General features: G+C 40.5%; 1 protein-coding gene across 2 annotated transcripts in view; it reads left to right on the top strand.

Moving 5' to 3' along the window:
* CHRNA7 (cholinergic receptor nicotinic alpha 7 subunit) overlaps positions 1–18,903 on the top strand; it is a 104,893-nt gene that overhangs the window by 73,990 nt on the left and 12,000 nt on the right. For both annotated transcript variants that reach the window (XM_040642664.1, XM_040642662.1), the window contains exon 5: positions 15,905–15,984. In XM_040642664.1, coding sequence (XP_040498598.1) covers positions 15,905–15,984 — 80 coding nt within the window. The remainder of the gene's footprint in view (positions 1–15,904; positions 15,985–18,903) is intronic.

Below are 18,903 nucleotides of genomic sequence, written 5' to 3'. Positions count from 1 at the left end.
TGTTAAGGGTTTTTATGTCTATTTATGAGGGAATGTAGTTTGTAGTTATTTTTTCTTTCTCTTGGAGGGGTACTATCTTTGTGGTTTTGGTTTCAGAATATTAGCCTCTTTAAATGAGTTAATAGACATTCTCTCATCCTCTGCTTCCTGGGAGAGAGTTCTAGAATTAGTATTAATTCTTTTTTAATTGTTTGATAAAATTCTCGAGTAAAACCATCAGGGTCTAGAGAATTCATTTAAGGATGTTTTTAAATTATTAATCTAGTTTGTGAAATAGTTTTAGGGCTATCCAGCTTATCTGTTTCTTCTTGGTTAAAATTTAGTAGTTTGTGCTTTCCAAGGAATTGGATTTATGTATGAAGAGTTGTTTATAGTATCCCCTTATCATCTTATCATTCTTTTATTGTCTCCAGAGCATGTAGTGATATACTCAGATTCATTCCCAATACTGGTTTGTCAATTTTATTGATCTTTTCAAAGAGGTAGATTTTTGCTTCATTGATTTCCCCCACTTTTTTTCTCTTTTCGCTTTCCTGATTTTTGTTCCTATCTCTGTTGTTCCATTTTCTCTACTTACTATGGGTTTATTTTTCTCTTCTTTTTCTAGTTAGTTGAGAGGTGATCATAGATTATAGACTTGAGGCTTTTTTCTAATGTAAGCAATTTGCTACTATAAATGTCCGTGTCAGCACCTTACCTACAACTTACAGATTTTGATATGTATTTTTTATTTTCATTCAGTTCAGTGTATGTCTTGAATTCCCTCTAAACTTCCTCTTTGGCTCATAGATTATTTAGAAAATTGGTGTTTGATTCCAAGTGTTTTGAGACACTTCCTGTTGTTTCTGATTTGATTCTGTTGTGGGCACAAATCACGTTCTGTATAGTTTCAATTCTAATAAATGTTGTCAAGATTTGTCCTGTGGCTCAGGATATGGTCTTAGTATATGCTCCATAGGGTCTTGAAAAGAATCTGTTGGGGTGGCTGGGTGGCTCAGATGGTTAAGCACCTGACTTTGGCTTGGGTCATGATCTCAGTGTCCTGGCATTGAACCCCACATCGGGCTCCCAGCTTAGCAGGGGGCCTGCTTCTCCCTCTGCCACTCCCCCTGCTCCTGCTCTCTGCCCCCCCAAATGAATAAATAAAATTTAAAAAGAAAGAAAGAAAGAAAGAAAGAAAGAAAGAAAGAAAGAAAGAAAGAAAAGAATGTGTTTTTGCTGTTGTTGGGGGAAGGGTTTTCTCTCCATTAGGTCCTTTCAGTTGAGGGTGTGTTAAGTTCTTTTGTATCTTTGCTGATTTTATGTCTATTTGTCCTGTCTTCCATTGTTGAGGGAGGAGTGTTGAAGTCCCCAGCTATAACTGTGGGTTTGTCTCATCCTTTTTTTCACTTCCATCTGGTTTTGTTTCACATATTCTGCAACTTGTTTGTGGGAAAGAACGTATGATTACTGTGTCTTTTTGGTGGATTGAGCCCTTACCAATGTGTAAATTTATGTCTGCCCTTTGTAATTTTCTTTCCTCTAATGTCTATTTGATCTGATAATAATATAGTCATTCTTGCTTTTTCGGATACTGTTTTCTTGGTATATACAATTTCGTTGGAAATCTAGAGTCCTCACTTGGCTGTTGCTGATGAGGTTGGTGATGGAACATGATTTTCTTCTTTGGTGTTTAGCTGATACATGGATATTGTCTAAAAGTTTTCTGTCTCCCTGCTGCCCTTCTCGTCACTGGGCTAGATAGAGCAGTCTTTTCTCAAGGCTTTTTTTTTTTTTTTTCTTTAGGTCTATGCCTATTGGTGCTTCTCAAGTACCCAGTTTGGAATATAGGAGACAAATGGAACACACAGGGACCTCGTGTCATTCCTTCTGTCTTCTCTGCACTTTTCACAGTCTCCCTATGTTTATTTATATATTCAGAGTTTTTAGTCAAAATTAATAGAGGGGATTGTGGATTAGTCAACTTGAGCTGCCATACAAAGTACTATACAGTGGGTGTGGTATTTGTTTTTGTTTTATTTTATTCTTTTTTGTACCAAAGTAGATATTTTTGGAGGGCTGAATCCTCAAGCCATTAAAGCTTATTTCTTATTTATTTATGTACTGTGCTGCTCCCAAGAAGCATTCAAAGTAATTTTAATGGATACATAAAGATGGAGACTTTCATCTCTCACAGTTCTGGAGGCTGAAAGTCCAAGATCAAGGAGCCAGCCAATTCAGTTACTGCTGATAGCTTTCTTCCCAGTTTGTAGATTGCTGCCTTCTCACTGTGTGCTCATATGGCATATATACAGGATGGCGGGGGCGGGAAGGGAGATGGAAAGAGAGATCTCTCCTTCTTCTTATAAGACTACCAATCCTGTAGGGCCAGGGCCTCATTCTTATGACTTCATTTAACCTTAGTTCCCTCCTTTAAGCCTTTAAGCTCTATCTTCAAATGCAGTCACTTTGGGGGTTAGGGATTCAACATGTGGATTTTGGAGATGGGAGGACACAAATCATTCCGTGGTAATGTTCTGTCTTTCTAAAATTGAAAGTCTGAGCTCTATTTTTTATTCTATCATAATAGTAATAAACATGTGACTATAATTGCTTTAATCTTAGGTAACTTTCCAGACAAAGCATGGAATTTTTAAGACTCTTAAATGCTCTTATTATATTTTGTGAAATTTCTTTCCAAGCATGTTATACCAACTTGGTTTACTCATAAAGAAAATAGGTCCCCTTCATTCTCAACAGCTTTTTTTATTTTACCTCTTTGTCCTAAACTTCGCATAATTTCAAAAAAGAAAAGAAAAGAAAAGAAAAGAAAGAAAGAAAGAAAGAAAGAAAGAAAGAAAGAAAAAGAAAAAAAAAGAAAGAAAATTAGGCCCCCATATTATATTCCACTTACTCTAAATCAAGTTAGGTGTTTATAATTAATTATTAACCTGTTTCAGTTTTTTGGTGGAAATACTTGGTATGATAATGGGCAGGAAATCTTTAGATTGACTTCTTAAAGACAAAAACAATGTTTTTGTTTTATCATTTTTTTATAATGTCATAGCAAGTGGTATTTTTCGGTATTTTTTGAAAGGATATGCTTAGTTTATTTAGACGTCATATTCATTCAGATTAATGCTGATGAATTTCTTTACTGTCTTCAATCTGAAGAGAAACGCTCCCTTAAAAAATTTCTGTGGTCACTTTTTAGGCAGTTACCTAGGCATGGACCGGGGCCCCCATTTATGTAGGCATTTCCTAAGCTCACAGAGATCGCTGGAGTACAGGTGGGCAGAGTGTGATTTTGTTACCTTTACCATTGTGTTTTCCAGTCACTCTGCACGCGCGCACACACGCAGGCGCACACACACATGCGCGCGCGTGAATTTCTGCATATGACTTACAGTCTTTTAATACATAGTTACAGCAGTGGCAGAACACTTTGTCTTCCACTGGCAGAAGTGATTAGCTTTTCCTCTTTTCTCTTTGTTTCACAGATCTAGAGTCAGAAGGGCTGTCATAGGTTACATAGTGTAGGGATGAAAAACTACTTTTTATTTCACTGACGTCTTCATGTCGATTTATATGGGCTACCTAAAACACTGCTAGAGGGAATGCCCAGGCTACAAGCAGACTTAGGAAAATGGAGATCAGCTCTCTCTTTCCCACATTGAGCCCTGGAGAGTTCAATGAACTGTTCTGTGTCATAAAACTAATTACCCACCAAGGCAGGAGTTATCCTGGTGCTTCCTCTCTCTTGCCCCAGACGAGGTAGGTTGGAACTGAGAAAGCTGGCCTGCTGTGGAAATGCTGCTCTCAGTGAGAAACTGGACTGAAAACGCATTTACTTCTCAGTGCAGGAGAATGAAAAAGAAGCTTGCCTGTTTTAGGCTGTGCTAGGGGAAGCTGCCTTCTGGGGCTAAAAGGCTGAAGGTTCATCCCAGTCTGTCCCATCAAGAAGCTTCAGTGTGCCCAGTTCAAGCTCTGTGGGCGGGAAATCTGTGCTTGAGCCAAGAGTTTTGTGCAGCCTGACAAATACTACAAGGCACAACAACTAGATAAGTGTCTGGAGTCGGGGGTGTACAGCTGTGAGAAGAAAGCCACAGGACTCTTTTTTTCCCCACTGTCCCCTCACTTCCCCAGCATCCTTTCCCACCAACACTTGCTGCATTTATGCCTCCTGAGGTCTCGTTCTTTTTTTTTTTTTAAGATTTTATTTATTTATTTGACAGAGCAAGAGCACAAGCAGGGGGTGAGGCAGGCAGAGGGAGAAGTAGACTCCCCTGCTGAACAGGGGCCTGATGTGGGGCTTGATCCAGGGACCCTGAGATCATGACCTGAGCTGAAGGCAGATGCTTAACCGACTGAGCCACCCTAGCACCCCGAGGTCTCATTCTTACAGAAAATCTTACAAAGACGCTATCAGGAATAACACTGTAGAGAAAGTAAGACAGAACTCAATTAACACACACACACACACACACACACACACACACACCCTGCTGAAGATGAATTGAAAATTAGAATTATAAAAATTAGAAAGAAACAGCTCACTTGGAGCAAATAGTAAACATGGCAAACAACAGATTTATATCTAAACCTTAGGTAATAGAAACTAACAAATACTTTTAAGATAATTAAACATGATTAAGAATCAAAAACACAAGAAAAGAACAGCACACCCTCTAAAAAGCAGCTTTAAAAAGCCAAGTAAAATTAATAGAGTGAGAAATTTAGCCGTCAATTAAAAATTCAGTAGAGGCATTGATTATCAGATGAGGCACAGTTGAAAGAGAAGAAGCTATTTCCCAGATGAATCATAGCAAGCTAAATAGAGGAAAATATGAAAGAATAGTGAACAGTTGGAAAAATATCTGATGCTTCTATGATGCTTCTCTCTGCCAGGTCCTGGGCCAGAAGTTTTATATATATTAACAACCTTATGAGGAAGTACTATTATTATTCCTATTTTCCAATAGGGCAAAACAGGAATAAATAATCATAATCATAATAAACTACAGTGTGTCTGAGGTCATGCAGAAAACAGTTACAGAGGCGTGAAACCACCCAAGAGACACCATGTACTTAATCCTGCAAGACCTGCAGTATGGGTTCCTCTCATATGAAGGATTAGTGTTCCCACACGTTTGCTAGTACAATAAAAGGAAATAATAGAAAGAATGTGGGAGAAGTGTTGAAAGATTATTTTCAGAAGAAAGATAAAATTGTGACTTGTGTACAGATATAAAAAGTGAACACATGTTAAAGAATTTATTTTACTCCTAAAACACAAGGGAACCAGGCAGATGTTAGAACCAGTTCAAAGGAGAAGTCAAATCAGGACAAATTTATATGGACTGGGAATGTTGAGATAAATTATAAGTGGACACAAAACTTGTTTATCTACAGGGCACAGAAAGTCCAATCACTGCCAGTTAAATCACTACCAGACAACATATAATTTATAGATCTATCAATTGCTTACGGCTTACAAAGAACTGCTAAATGGCTCGACACGAGGACAGGCTAACTCAGAACTGTGTGTTAGAGACGATGCCGTTTTCCATTGAAACACAACACCTTTTTTTTTTTTTTTCCAACAGAAGCCATGTTCTGAAAGAATGGCTGAAAATTTAATAATATTGATGAAAAACATAAATCCTCAGATTCAGGGCATACAACAAGCCTGCGGAAAGGTAGATAGTAAGAAATGAGCCCCTGGACATACTGTGCTAAGAGATGTAGAACACCCAAAGCTAAGGAGATCCTGGGAGCAAGGGAAGACAGAAAGGGCAGCTTCTTAACAAAGAGACGGCAATTAGACTGACTGCAGACCTTTTAGAGGCCACAGTAGAAGCTGGGGGGGTGGGGGGGGAAGTATCTTCTAAGTACTGGAAGAAAATAATTATCAACTTAGAACTCTTTTCCTAGCCAAACCATTTTTTATGTGAGGGGCAAAATCAGACATTTTCAGGAAAACAAAGACTAAAAGAGTTTCCCATGAAGTGGGAAATGACCAGAAATACTACTATTAAAGAAACTACCAGAATGAACAAGGAGCAAGGTTTAAGAAGGAATGGCAAGCAAAGCAGTTAGTTTAAAAGTCAGGTAAATATAAGGGCACCTGGTTAGCTCAGTTGGTGAAGCGTCTGCCTTCTGTGATCTCAGGGTTGTGGGATGGAGCCCCCTGATGGGCTCCCTGCTCAGTGGGGAGCCTGCTTGTCCCTCTGCCCCTCCCCCCTCCCGTACACACACACACACACACTCTCTCTCTCTCTCTCTCTCTCTCTCTCTCTCAAATAAAGTCTTAAAAAAATGTTCAGGTAAATATAAACAAAGTGGAATACATAAAATAATAATGATGTACTTGGGGGTATTAAAAATAAAATTTGCTCTGACACGGCACAGAGTGGTCAGTTTTGAGTAAGAGACACATGTTAAAAATTAAGAATAACCATTAAAAGCATAAGAATAACATAGTGAACTTTCAAACAGGTAGGGAGAGAGTGGGGGAAAATAAGGAAAACATGATAAACCCAAAGAAGGGAGGAAAAAGTGCAATCAAAGGAGAGAGAAATCAAAAGCACAAAATTAAGTAGTAGAGATAAAACCAAGTGTAACACCAGAGAAGGTAAAAGTAAATGAATTGGGCAGCTGGTTAAAAGTACTAAGATTTCCTAACTATATTATATATACTTTTAAAAATCTAGCTATAGGCCATTTGGATGGAACTAAAGCATTTAAGCACACAAGAAACGAAAATAAACACATTAATTAAAATAAAAAGTAAAAAACGAGAAGATATACCTGACAAAGAGGAACCAGGAATGAGAATGGCTATGTTTACAACAGAAAAACAACTACAACAAAAAGGAAAATAAACCCCCCAAAAAAAGAAAACCAAAAACCACAACACAAACTGTAAGGAAAAAAAAAAAAAAAAAGATACAATTAAAATTAAAGGCCAAGTCAAGGTAAAAAAATTTTCTTAGAATATATAACAAATCTCACATGTGTGCACTAAATACAAAATATCTTTGAAACAAATGAAGAAAATTGGCAAACAAATCCATAATTATAGTAGAAGATTTTGATGTATTTTTTTTTCAGTAATTGATAGTTAAAGAAGAGAAAAAAGCATAAGGATATCTAAGTTTTGAACTACACAGTTAACAAGACTTATCCAATATATAAATATAGAAACAGTTATAGAGATAGATGCAGATATAGGAATAGATTTAGTCTTGCTATACTAAAAATAAATATCTGGAGAACTAAATATCATATATGAATAAAAAAATCTTCAGTGTGTGTGTGTGTGTATGTGTATGTAGGGGGAATACATAGCCTTAAATGCTTACATTAGAAAAGGTTTAAAAGGGAAAATGTGTGATTTAATCACCAATCTCAAGAAGTTAGAAAAAATACTAAGTAGAAGGAAGGAAGAACAAAGAGTAGAAATACACTAAATAAGAAAAATAGAAATCAAGAAGGAATAAGCTGGTTTTATTTATTTATTTATATATATTTTTTAAGATTTTATTTATTTGAGAGAGAGGGAGAGGGAGCACAAGCAGGGGGAGTGGCAGAGGGAGAAGGGGAGGGAGAAGCAGNNNNTCCCTGCTGAACAGGGAGCCCAAGGCAGGGCTCCATCCCAGGACCCCGGGATCATGACCTGAGCCAAAGGCAGACACTTAACTGACTGAGCCATCCAGGTGCCCCAGTAAGCTGGTTTTAAAAATAACTAATAAAATGAACACACCTCAGAATAATTACCAAGAAAATAAAGAAGATACAAACAAATGTTTATTAGTGATAAAAAGGGTTTATAACTGCAGACAAGTATTTTAAAACAAGTGAGAATATTATGGATAACTTTAAGCCAATAAATTTGGAAATTTAGCCAGAATTATTTTTTTCTGGAAAAACAGAAGCTGGTTCTAGACAAAAATAGAAAAAAATAGATAAGATTGAATCAATATATATTTCTTAAAAATAGACTTTACTTTTTAGAGCAGTTTTAGGTTCACAGCATAACTGAGTGGAAGATACAAAGATTTTCCCTATATCCCTTGCCCACACACATGAACAGCCTCCCCACATCAGAGTGGGAAATTTGATGTAATTGATGAACCTACATTGACACATCATTATCATCCAAGTCCATAGTTTACATTAGGGTTCACTCTTGATGTACATTCTCTATGTTTGGACCAATGTGTAATACCATATATCCACCATTGTTATATTATACAGAGTAGTTTTACTGCCCTAAAAATGTTCTGCTCCATCTATTTCTCCCTTCCTCACCACAACTCCTGGCAAACACTGACCTTTTTACTGTCTCCATCATTTTGCCTTTTCTGGAATGTCATATAGTTGGAATCATGCATACACAACCTTTACAGTTTGGCCTCTTTTACCTAGTAATAAGCATTTAAGGTTCCTCCATGTCTTTCCATGGCTTGTTAGTTCATTTCCTTTTATTACTGAATACTTTTCCATTGTCTGGATGTATCACAGTTGATCTATCCAATCACCTACTGAGGGACATCTTGGTACTTCCAAGTTTTAGGAATTATGGATAAAGCTGCTATAAACATCTATGTGCAGATTTTTGTGTACCTGTTTTCAGCTCCTTTGGGTAAATACCAAGGAGTATAACTGTTGGATTGTTGGATTTTATGGTAAGAGTATGCTTCGTTTTATAAAAAAATTGCCCAACTGTCTTCCAAAGTGGTTGTATGTACCATTTTGTATTCCCACCAGAAATGAATCCGAGTTCTTGTTGCTCCATATCCTTGTCAACATTTGGTGTTGTCAGTGTTCTGGATTTTGACCAATCTAAGAGATTGGACAAAATCTATTTTAAGTTGCATTTACCTAATGACATATGATGTGGAGCATCTTTTCTTATGCTTATTTGACATCTGTTTATCTTTGCTGAAGTGTCTGTTAGGTGTTTGGCTCATTTTTTCTTTATGATTTTATTTTTTCATTTGTCAGAGGGAGAGAGAGAGTACAAGTTGGGGGGGAGCAGTAAGGAGAGAGGAAGCAGGCTCCCACTGAGCAGGGAGCCCAACGTGGGGCTCGATCTCAGGACCTTGGGATCATGACCTGAGCCGAAGGCAGATGCTTAACTGACTGAGCCACTCAGGGGTCCCTAGGCTCATTTTTAAATCAGGTTGTTTTTATCCTTATTGTTAAATTTCAAGAGTTGTTTGTATATTTTGGATAACAGTCTTTATCAGGTACATCTTTTTTCAGATATTTTCTCCCCATCTGAATCTTGCCTTTTCATTCTCTTGATTCACATGTTTTGAAAAAGAAATCGTAAAAGGTGGGTTTTATAGGCAAGTTCCACCTACTGTACAATATCACTTATGAACACACATGTATAAATCTTTTTTTTTTTTTTTTAAAGATTTTATTTATTTGACAGAGATAGAGACAGCCAGCGAGAGAGGGAACACAAGCAGGGGGAGTGGGAGAGGAAGAAGCAGGCTCATAGCAGAGGAGCCTGATATGGGGCTCGATCCCATAACGCCGGGATCACGCCCTGAGCCGAAGGCAGACGCTTAACCGCTGTGCCACCCAGGCGCCCCTACATGTATAAATCTTAACTAAAATATTAGCTCACTGAATCTGACAATAATTAAAAATAAATCCAATCAAATTTAGTTTTCTATTAGAAATACAAGTTTTGTTTAAATTTTAGAAAAGTCAATTTATATAATTCATCTTATTAACAGAATGGAGAAAAGTCATGTGATCACCTTGGTAAGTGGAGAAAAATCAAATGACAGTATTTGATACCCATTTGTGAAATAGAATAAAATTTGATTTCAGTTGATGTAAGGCCTTTACCAAAGGCCATTTAATGCTGAAACATTAGAAGTTTCTGTATGTGGAACAAAAGAAGAATATCCATTGTCATCACATATCTTAATAATGGTATGAATTTAAGTAGTAATAAAAGCAAAGGAATAAAATGTCAAGGATTTGAAAGGAATAAACCAAATTACCATCATTCGTAGACTGTGATTTTTTTTTTTTTACATTGAAAAGAACTCTTTAGAGACTATCTAGACAAAATATGTTGGATACAAAACAAGTGTAAAAATATCAAATGTATTTCTTTACCCTTGTGACAATTAGGAAATGTAATTTAATTTTTAATAAATTTTATTTCCAATATCTGCAAGTGGTAAAAATTACCAATAAACAAATATAAGAAAGGCCAAAGCAAATGACGAATAATATCGTATTAAATTCTGGGAAAACTCAGTATCACAAAGATGTCCAATTTTCCCAAACTGTTCTGTAAATTTAATGTGATTCCAGCAAGGTCTTTGTGGGACTGGACAAGTGGATCCTAAAATTTATAGTGATGAGTGAAGGGTCGAGGATAAGTCATACAACGTTTAAACAAAAGAACAAAGTTAGGGGCCTTACTCTGCTAAATACAACATTTTCATTATGTTATAGTGATTAAGATGATATTATACTAGGGGTGCGGGGGTGGGTCAGTCAGTTGGGCATTCGGTCCTTGATTCTGGCTCAGGTCATGATCTCAGGAAATCAAGCCCTACATCAGGCTCTGTGCTGAGCATAGAGACTGCTTGGGATTCTTTCTCCTCTCCCTCTGCCCTTCCCCCAACCCCTCTCTCTAAAAAACAAAATATATATTGTACTAGGTCAGGGATAGTCATATAGTTCAAGGAACAAAATAGGGAGCTCAGAAACTTTATACTTACTTACATTATATATATATATATATATATATATATATTATACTTACATTATCCTATTTATAACATTTTATAATCCATCCAGTGCTACATTCAATTATTATAATAACATTCGTGTTATATGCCACCTAACATGGAAATTGGTGGATAAAGAAAGGATCTTGAATGCATCCCTCTGGAAGCCTCCTGCTGATGCCCAGATAACTGCCTCCTGGGATCTCTGACAGGTAGAAATGACCATAAAATTTCAGTTCTGCTCAGGACTTTTTGTTCATGGACTATGACTGGCCACTATGCTGGTTCTAGACCCTTAACATCTTAGATTAAAATACAGAACTAAATCAAAGTATGTATTACTTTTTTTTTGAAACAAAAATCATCTATTTTAAACAGACCGTTTCCCTCTGACATCTGGGCATACCTTACATCAGAGGGGTCTTCACATGGAATTGACAACTTTTTTTTTTAAAGAAATTTAAAATAAATGATACCTTAGATCCCCTGTCTTTTGAGATAGATTGGCTCTCTCTGTCTTCCTCCTTTACTTTTCTTCCTTCAACATTTTAATTTTATTATTGTTGAGATATAATTGACATAAAACCTTATGAAAGTTTACTGTGTGCGATGTATTGATTTGAGACATGTGTATATTGCAATATGATTACCGCTGTGGCATTAGGTAACACCTCTATCACATCACATAATCATTATTTCATTTTGTGGTGAGAACAGTTGAGATCATTTTTCTTCTCTTCTGCTTTTCCGTTTCTCTTTCAAGGACGATGTGAGCTCAGAGGGGACAGGATGGGCTGCACATGAGTCCTTATTCATTAGAGTCCTCATGAGCCCACACACTTAGTGCCCTCTTTGGTACTGCAGGGTGACCCTGGATTTTTTTTTTTTTTTCCTAATCATTCAGGATTACTGATATGCAGAGTCTTAGTTTAGTGAGCATGTGTCCTGTTGGGAGTTGGTCTTTCTGGGCTTCCTTGATGGCTGGCCACCCTGTTCTTCTCTCTCAGGTCACTGACAGCTGGAGTCCAGGGCCAGATGACGCTGTGAGTGGCAAGGCCACTTTCTTTTCCCTGACTTAGGGCTGAGCTCCCCCAGGCTCAGCAGTGGGGATCAGTGCTACAGGACAAGCTGAGCAGGAGGTTGCACTGAGCTGGGTTCAGAGGCTCTGCTTCCCTGGTCAGGAGCCGGGGTGGAACCAAGCAGTTCATGAGCCCCAGGGGAATGGAAAACAGGAAGAAATCTAATCCCAGACCCCCAGGTTCACCTCTGCCTGCCTGTGCCTTCACTGACTTCTGAAAACGCAATTTGCAATTAATTCCCTAAGCATTGAACACTGGACCCTGCAGGCATGGCTACCCATGGTTTGTTCTCAAGCCCTCATGCTAGCCTTCCTGCTAAGGCAGGTGCTAAGGTAAGGCGTTGGGGCAATACCTCACTCACCCCAGCGTCCAGGCAAATGACACCTTCATGTCTAATTTACTTCTGTCTAATTTACTTCCAGGTGTGTGATGGGACCATGTATTCTGCTGGGGATGTACCAATCTTCCTTTCCACGTGCTGGAGTTATGCCCATCTTTAGAGCCTGTCCAGTTGCCCTTTCTTCCTGACCACCCCGCAAAAGACATTAGGGTCTGCACCCTGAATAATTGGGCTAAATATCCCTCCTTTCCATGGTTACTTTTCAGTGACAAGGCCCCATTGCCCTTTGTTGCCCCATTGGTGGAGGGGGTGCTCCCGGGGTTCTCCCCACACCAGTTGAGAGCTTGTCTGTCCTTTGCTGGCTGGACAAGGACCCAGGCAGCTGGAGAGAGGAGCTGTCAAAGGGAATGAAGCAGCTACATGCCTGAGTCTTCAAGAATTCTGAGGGTCCATCACGTCTTAAGTACATAAATAGTATATATAGTCAAACTGTTTAATACAGAAAGTTTCACATCCATACCAGAGCGGAAGGAGGAGCGAACCGAGTCCTGTGGACCCACCGCAGCTCCCACGGTTATCGGTGTCTGCTGGCTGCAAAGCTATATTATCACATGGCCTCATGCTCCCTATACCCTGGCACCCCTTGTACATTGCTGCAGGCAGCTAATGCTGGGCCGCCTAGTGCTGGGCTGATACTGTCGCCTCCTGTGTCATGGTAGTGGTTTGGGGCCCCTTATGTTTTACAGAGCTGTGTTCAGCCTCAGTTTTTAGCAATAGAGCCCTTTTGCAAACAAACCTCGTCTCCAGTTCTAATGGCCAAAACAGATGAAGCGGTATTAGCATACAATTATTACAGCAGTTCACTTTTATATTATTTATGTGTAAAACAGCCAAGAACTCTAAAACTGCCAAAATGAATATTAAGATTTGAATGTTGATAATGATAACAGTGTTACAGTTCTGTTTATCTCAATATTCTGTTTGGGTTGAACTGTATTTAGAAATCAGTGAGTCACACAGGTAAACTGTTGCTAATGGGAACCGATTTTTATCTTGTTTTTACTCATTTGTCTTGTGATCTCAAGAGTCTCTTCAATTAAATTGATCCAAATGTGTGGAGGAAGAGCTGGGAGGAATTCTTTTTTTTTTTTTTCCTTCCAGAATTAAGTCACTGATCTAACAGATGCTCACAGTCTTTGTTATAAATATAAAAATCAGACAAGAAGAAGCCCAAGCTTAAAATAAGCAAAACCATGCATCCTGTGTCCTGAGTCACAAGACCTTTTCCATTGTTGCAGTGGTGGGAACAGGTGGTGTGCAGTGGGGTCCAGTGTGGATTTTTAAAAACAGCAGTGCAAAACTGAAATCTTACTGGCTAACTCACTTACAAGAGGTTTATATACATGTCCATGCCTGGCAAGAGAAGTTTTAGCTTAACTTTCAGCCAAAAGGGAGTTAAATGGGCCACATGGAGTAATCCATCGGTCATCTAGTCTGAAGAGGTAAAATTTTCTAAAAGTCATTTAAGTGCGTTTGGATTTCTATTAGCATTTTAGAATACAAGGAAAAGAGAATATAGGAATCCACGTGTACAAAAACTCCAGAGCACACGCCGAGAATCTCAGGGTTCCAGAGAACCCGGTTTGAAAATCATGGTTTGATCTAGAGCGATTTTGTGAAGGTCCATGTGTTCAGCTATTTTGTGCCCAGTCACTGTTTACCTTGTGATTCATGGAGACAGTTGGGTGCAGACCACAGTCAAGCAAAGAATATTTGCATCTTGAGCCTGCTTCCTCCTCCTCTCTCTCCCTGTGCATGCTTGCAAGTAAGGAGGTAGGGGTGTCCTTCATCTGAAAGGATTATCCTTTTATGGTAGCTTAGTCTCTCTCCCCCCCTCCTTCCTCTGCACTTCATCACATTTTTGTTTCATATTCAAACCTGGCTTTTTTGTATAGTTTTTTTCCCCTGAAGTTTCTGGTTGATATTTTTCTTTCTTATTACAGTAATTTTTTAAAAAATGTGTCCTTAATAGATTGCATGGTATTTTCCAGCTTATTTCTCTTCTCATTGCTCTGAATCTACTTCGCTCTCCTCAGAGACCCCTCATCTCTTGCTGTAATTTGGACACGTCCTCCGCCCCTGCCTGTTCTAGGCCCACAGCAGAGTTCTTCATGGAAATACATTTTCTTGATCCCCAGGTTTACTCCAGAAGTTTATTTCTTATTTTTTCAGTATTCACCCTCATTTTCCTAGAGCTTATCCTCAAATCCATAACCAAGAAAATATACGTGGGACACAAGCCCTCTGAGCCTTTAAGGTTCGTGAAAATGCCTCCCTTTGCCTTCATGCGTGACTGGTTTCTTTTAGCTCTAGCATTTCTCTGTGTGATTTCTTGGGTAATTGTCTTCTGCCCTTTTGTCTCTCCAGCATCTGTCGAGTGAGTTCCCCTGGCCTTCTACTCTGGAGGCTTTCCTCATCTCTGTCCTACCTTTCAGCTCTGTAATTCTTCTCAGCCAAACCTCCCACCCATTTATAAGAATTTATTTCATAAATCATATTTTAACTTTCATGTTGCTCTTTGTTTTACTAAATGCAGTATCCTCTTGAATTTCTGTGAGGATATTACTTTTTTAAGGAGCAATTTTTTATTCCTTTCGCTGACAGCGTCTTCTTGGATGGAAAAGAGCCTTTGTTGTGGTTTCTGTGGATTGGAACTGGTGAGGCAGGGTGAGCAGGGTTCAGATTGGCTAGTTTGAAGAATTTCAGTGGGCACTGGGTCACAGGGGCTGTCCCTGGTTGCTCGGTACCTGGCCCTCAGGTTATTAGGTGAGAGGGATAGAGGGTTGGAGTGTGAGACCCGGAGGAAGAGGCTGGAGTATGGGCTCTGGATTAGATGGTTTGCATTTGAGAGATGCACTGGGTGAGCGAGTTGTCTCCTATCTCTAGGAACTGGCTAACCTGGGAGTGGAGGGGGGACAGTTCCTCCAGGGTTGGCAAAGCATCAGAATACAGAAGACACAAGACATGGATAATAAGGGCTGTTGGCTTTAATTGTTCTTTTTTTCCTGTTTTGTGTCTTCTTCTCAGCCTCTTTGTTCAAGTTGGTAACTCCTGGCTGTGGGAGGTTCTGAACACGGGAGAGTGCTGGGGTGCACCTGTCTAGAACCTGTACCCAACTCTGCTCTCTTCCCCTGCCCTCCTTCCTGTCATCGCTGATCGTGGAGCCCAGGATGCCTCTGGGCTCTGCCGATGCCCAGCAGCCTCCTGTACTTGCAGCTCAGTCCCTCACGATGTATTGGTTAAGCACCAGCCTAGTGCTGGGTGCATTTGGGAAGCTGGAACTAGAGTTTTGGAGATAGTGGGTCAAAATCCCTGCCCACATGGGGCTGTCATTGGCAGAGTGCTTTACACACTCTATCTCAGATAGAAGAAATGTCTCATCTGCTAATGTACTATGAAATTGTCTTCAGGTTTAACTTTTGCCAAGAAAACTTTGTTTTATGTGCATATGAAAATCACAGTGTGTATGAAAGGGTGGGGGTGGGTGGACATTGGCCGCCACCTACCTGTGCTCTGAGAAGATCTCCCAGGCCAACTGCAAATGGTGTCGTCATGATCCGAGCACAAAGAGTAGTGCTTCTTAAAGCTCTTCTAGCTGCAGTCAGGACAGACCTCAGGGCCCGGGGAAATCCACCGCCTGGCAGTGCTGACTCATGAAACCCTTTTCGTGTTTCTAGTGCTGATGAGCGATTCGATGCCACATTCCACACCAACGTGTTAGTTAATTCTTCTGGGTATTGCCAGTACCTCCCTCCAGGTAAGATCCGCTTCCTTTGTCCTCCGATAGTTACACAATTTAAGCCAGTTCAGGGCGCCAGTCCCGACGGTGCTGACACGAGTGCCATCCTCGGCCTCCTTGACCCCCAACCCCTCCTGCTTTCTTTCCCTCTGTGCTTGCAAATATTTCCTGAACATGACAATGCCATCTTCCTCTTTTTTGTCTTGGGGTCATGGCTCAAGCTGTCTTTGCCGATATGTGTCATATGTCCTTATTGTGTGCCAAGTGTTCTTTAAAGTTAATCCACAGCTAAAGCAAGTCTCCCTCATGAGGTCACTGCCAGTTCTCCTTACAGCCTGCAAGGCAAACACCCCGGCCTTTCCCTCCTCCACATCAGCTGCCGTTGCCCCTCCTGCCAGACTGCTTACGGCTGGTGCTGCTCTCCAGGTGCTGGGGGCAAGATGGTGGACTTGCTGGCTTCTTGAGCGTGTGCATTAAAAAGCACTTGCGTGTTAGATATAAGAGCAAGTGGTTTCAAAGTGGGGCTCATTAGTGCCTTATTCCTTTTTTTTTTTTAAGATTGTATTTATTTATTTGACAGATTGAGATAGCGAGAGAGAGAGAGCACAAGCAGGGGAAGCAGGAGAGGGGAGAAGCAGGCTCCCCACCGAGCAGGGAGTCGGGCATGGGGCTCAATCCCAGAACCCTGGGATCATGACCAGAGCCGAAGGCAGACACCTAACGACTGAGCCACCCAGGCGCCCCTCGTTATTGCCTTATTCCTGACTGAGCTCTCCTTTGCAACCAGTTGATGGTTAACTGCTTCCTGGGATTGATTTTTTTTTTCCCCACCAGCTTCTCATTTCTCTCAATTCACTGGGCCCTGGGCTGCTCACTGAATAATACAGAGCATGGGGAACCTGCGTTTTAATGCTGTGAGGCAGATATTAACAGAGTTTTAAAAATCTTTAAATGATTTTTTTACATGTTCTTTTCCAGGATTATCTCCCCCACTGCAACTGTTTAACTTCCTGTTCGCAGGCAATCTGCAGCCAACTCCCACCTCAACACCAACATACACACCTACCACTCCCCCCACATTACACACCCTATACACACCCCACCTATACACCCCACATGTGTACCCCCCACAAATCCATACACATTCACACACCAACCACACCCCCTCACACACACCACACACCCCACCCCACACACCATATCCATACACCTACTACTCCCCCACACCACACATGCATATCTTCTGCACACATATCCACACACACCAACCACAACCCCTGCATACACACAGTACACACCACACATACCACACACACAGCCTTTCCGCTGCAGTAAACCCCAGTCTCACACCTTCATTTCACAGCAGACAGCAAAGCTGGCCTTGCCTTCTTAGTTGTTGCTTACATATCTTCCTCATTAGCAGATAATAAGCATTCCGTGGGCAGATTCTCTGTTTACACACCTTAGAACCACCACTAATCAACCAGGTGCCTGGCCCACCTGTTCATAAATGAATGCATGAGTGATTAAACCCATCAAAGGCAGATACCTCCCAATCAGGTTTGGATAGACTGAAGAACCACAGATTTTCAGGTTTTCTATCTGAAAGCAACTGCTTCCTTGCTACTTCCTCTGTGCCTTCACCCCTCCCCCAGCCCAAGCAAGCTTTCCGCCTAACAGCAGGCCCCTGAGGGACTGAGACTATGGGATGAGTCTTCCATCACACACCCCTACATTCTTTTTCCCCTGCCTGTGAGCTGCAGTTTCTATTATGAGGGCTATTTTAGAAAAGGATCTCTGGTAGTCATCAGTATACAAGAATATGGTGCTGCAGATTGTTTTGAAGGCTGAGGCTATTTTCAGCTATAAGAAGCAGCATCCGTGAGCCCCAAACCGCCTGTGTGCAACACCCCCCTCTGGGGCTTCATTCCTGTGTCCCAGCCTTCATGGCCTTCAGGAGCCTGGGAAGGACAGGACATGTTGTGCTGTGAGTGTGGGAGTCCCCTACATGGCTCTCTGGCCTAGGGCAGCAAGCCTGTGCCCTGGGGTCATATAGGACTGATCTGGGATGCTGTTCTGTTCATGCAACCAAGCACAGGCAAAAACAAACAAACAAACAAAAAAACAACAACACAGTTTTGGGTGCAAGGTTTGAAATAGAGACTTGGTTATGAAATTACATTTCTATTTCATATTTTTATTTTTAACAGGTTTATTGTATAATTTACATATCATACATTCACCCATTTTAAATACACGATTCAGTGATTTTTAGTAAATTCACAGGGTTGTACAACCATTACCAAAATCTAGTGTTAGAACATTTTTTATCACCCCGAAGGGATCCCTTTTGCCGTTCTGCAGTTAATCCCCACCCTTACTGCCAGCCCCAGGCCACCACTGATCTGCTTTCTATCCCTAGAGATTCTCTTTCTCTGGCCATTTCATAGAAATGGAATAATTCAGTTATAGAGTTATATTTTCTACAAGCAGTGTGGGTTTGGGGGGATTTCGCCCATTAATGGGAGGACAGCATCTGTGAATGTTCCTATGAACATTGGGTATCATGCTGCACATGGTACTTAAAGGAACTTGAAAGGACAGGACATTTTTTTATCCTTTCCCAGCTTGGTTGTGGGGTGAGGTTTCATATTTGCAAGGCTGCTGAGTCCCTTCCTCCATTCTTTTTTTTTTTTTTTTTTTTTAATTTAGTGCAAAAATATATGGAGCACTGACCCTGTCCCCAGGAACAGAGCCCCCCTTAGCTCTTCGTGCCTTCCATTGCCTTCAAGCCTTTTTTTTTTTCTGGGCAGGGAGAAGCACATGACCATAAATTGCCAGAGGGGGCTTATCTGGTCTCCTCTCCATAACCTGCCAGAAATTCACCTCCAGCTTGTCTTAGGGTGAAGTCACTCTTTGCAGTAGAAACTCCTGCTT

The sequence above is a fragment of the Ursus maritimus genome, unplaced genomic scaffold, assembly GCF_017311325.1.
Source record: "Ursus maritimus isolate PB19 unplaced genomic scaffold, ASM1731132v1 scaffold_27, whole genome shotgun sequence".
Classification (NCBI taxonomy): Eukaryota; Metazoa; Chordata; class Mammalia; order Carnivora; family Ursidae; genus Ursus; species Ursus maritimus.
This window is presented reverse-complemented; position numbering and strand designations above follow the sequence as displayed.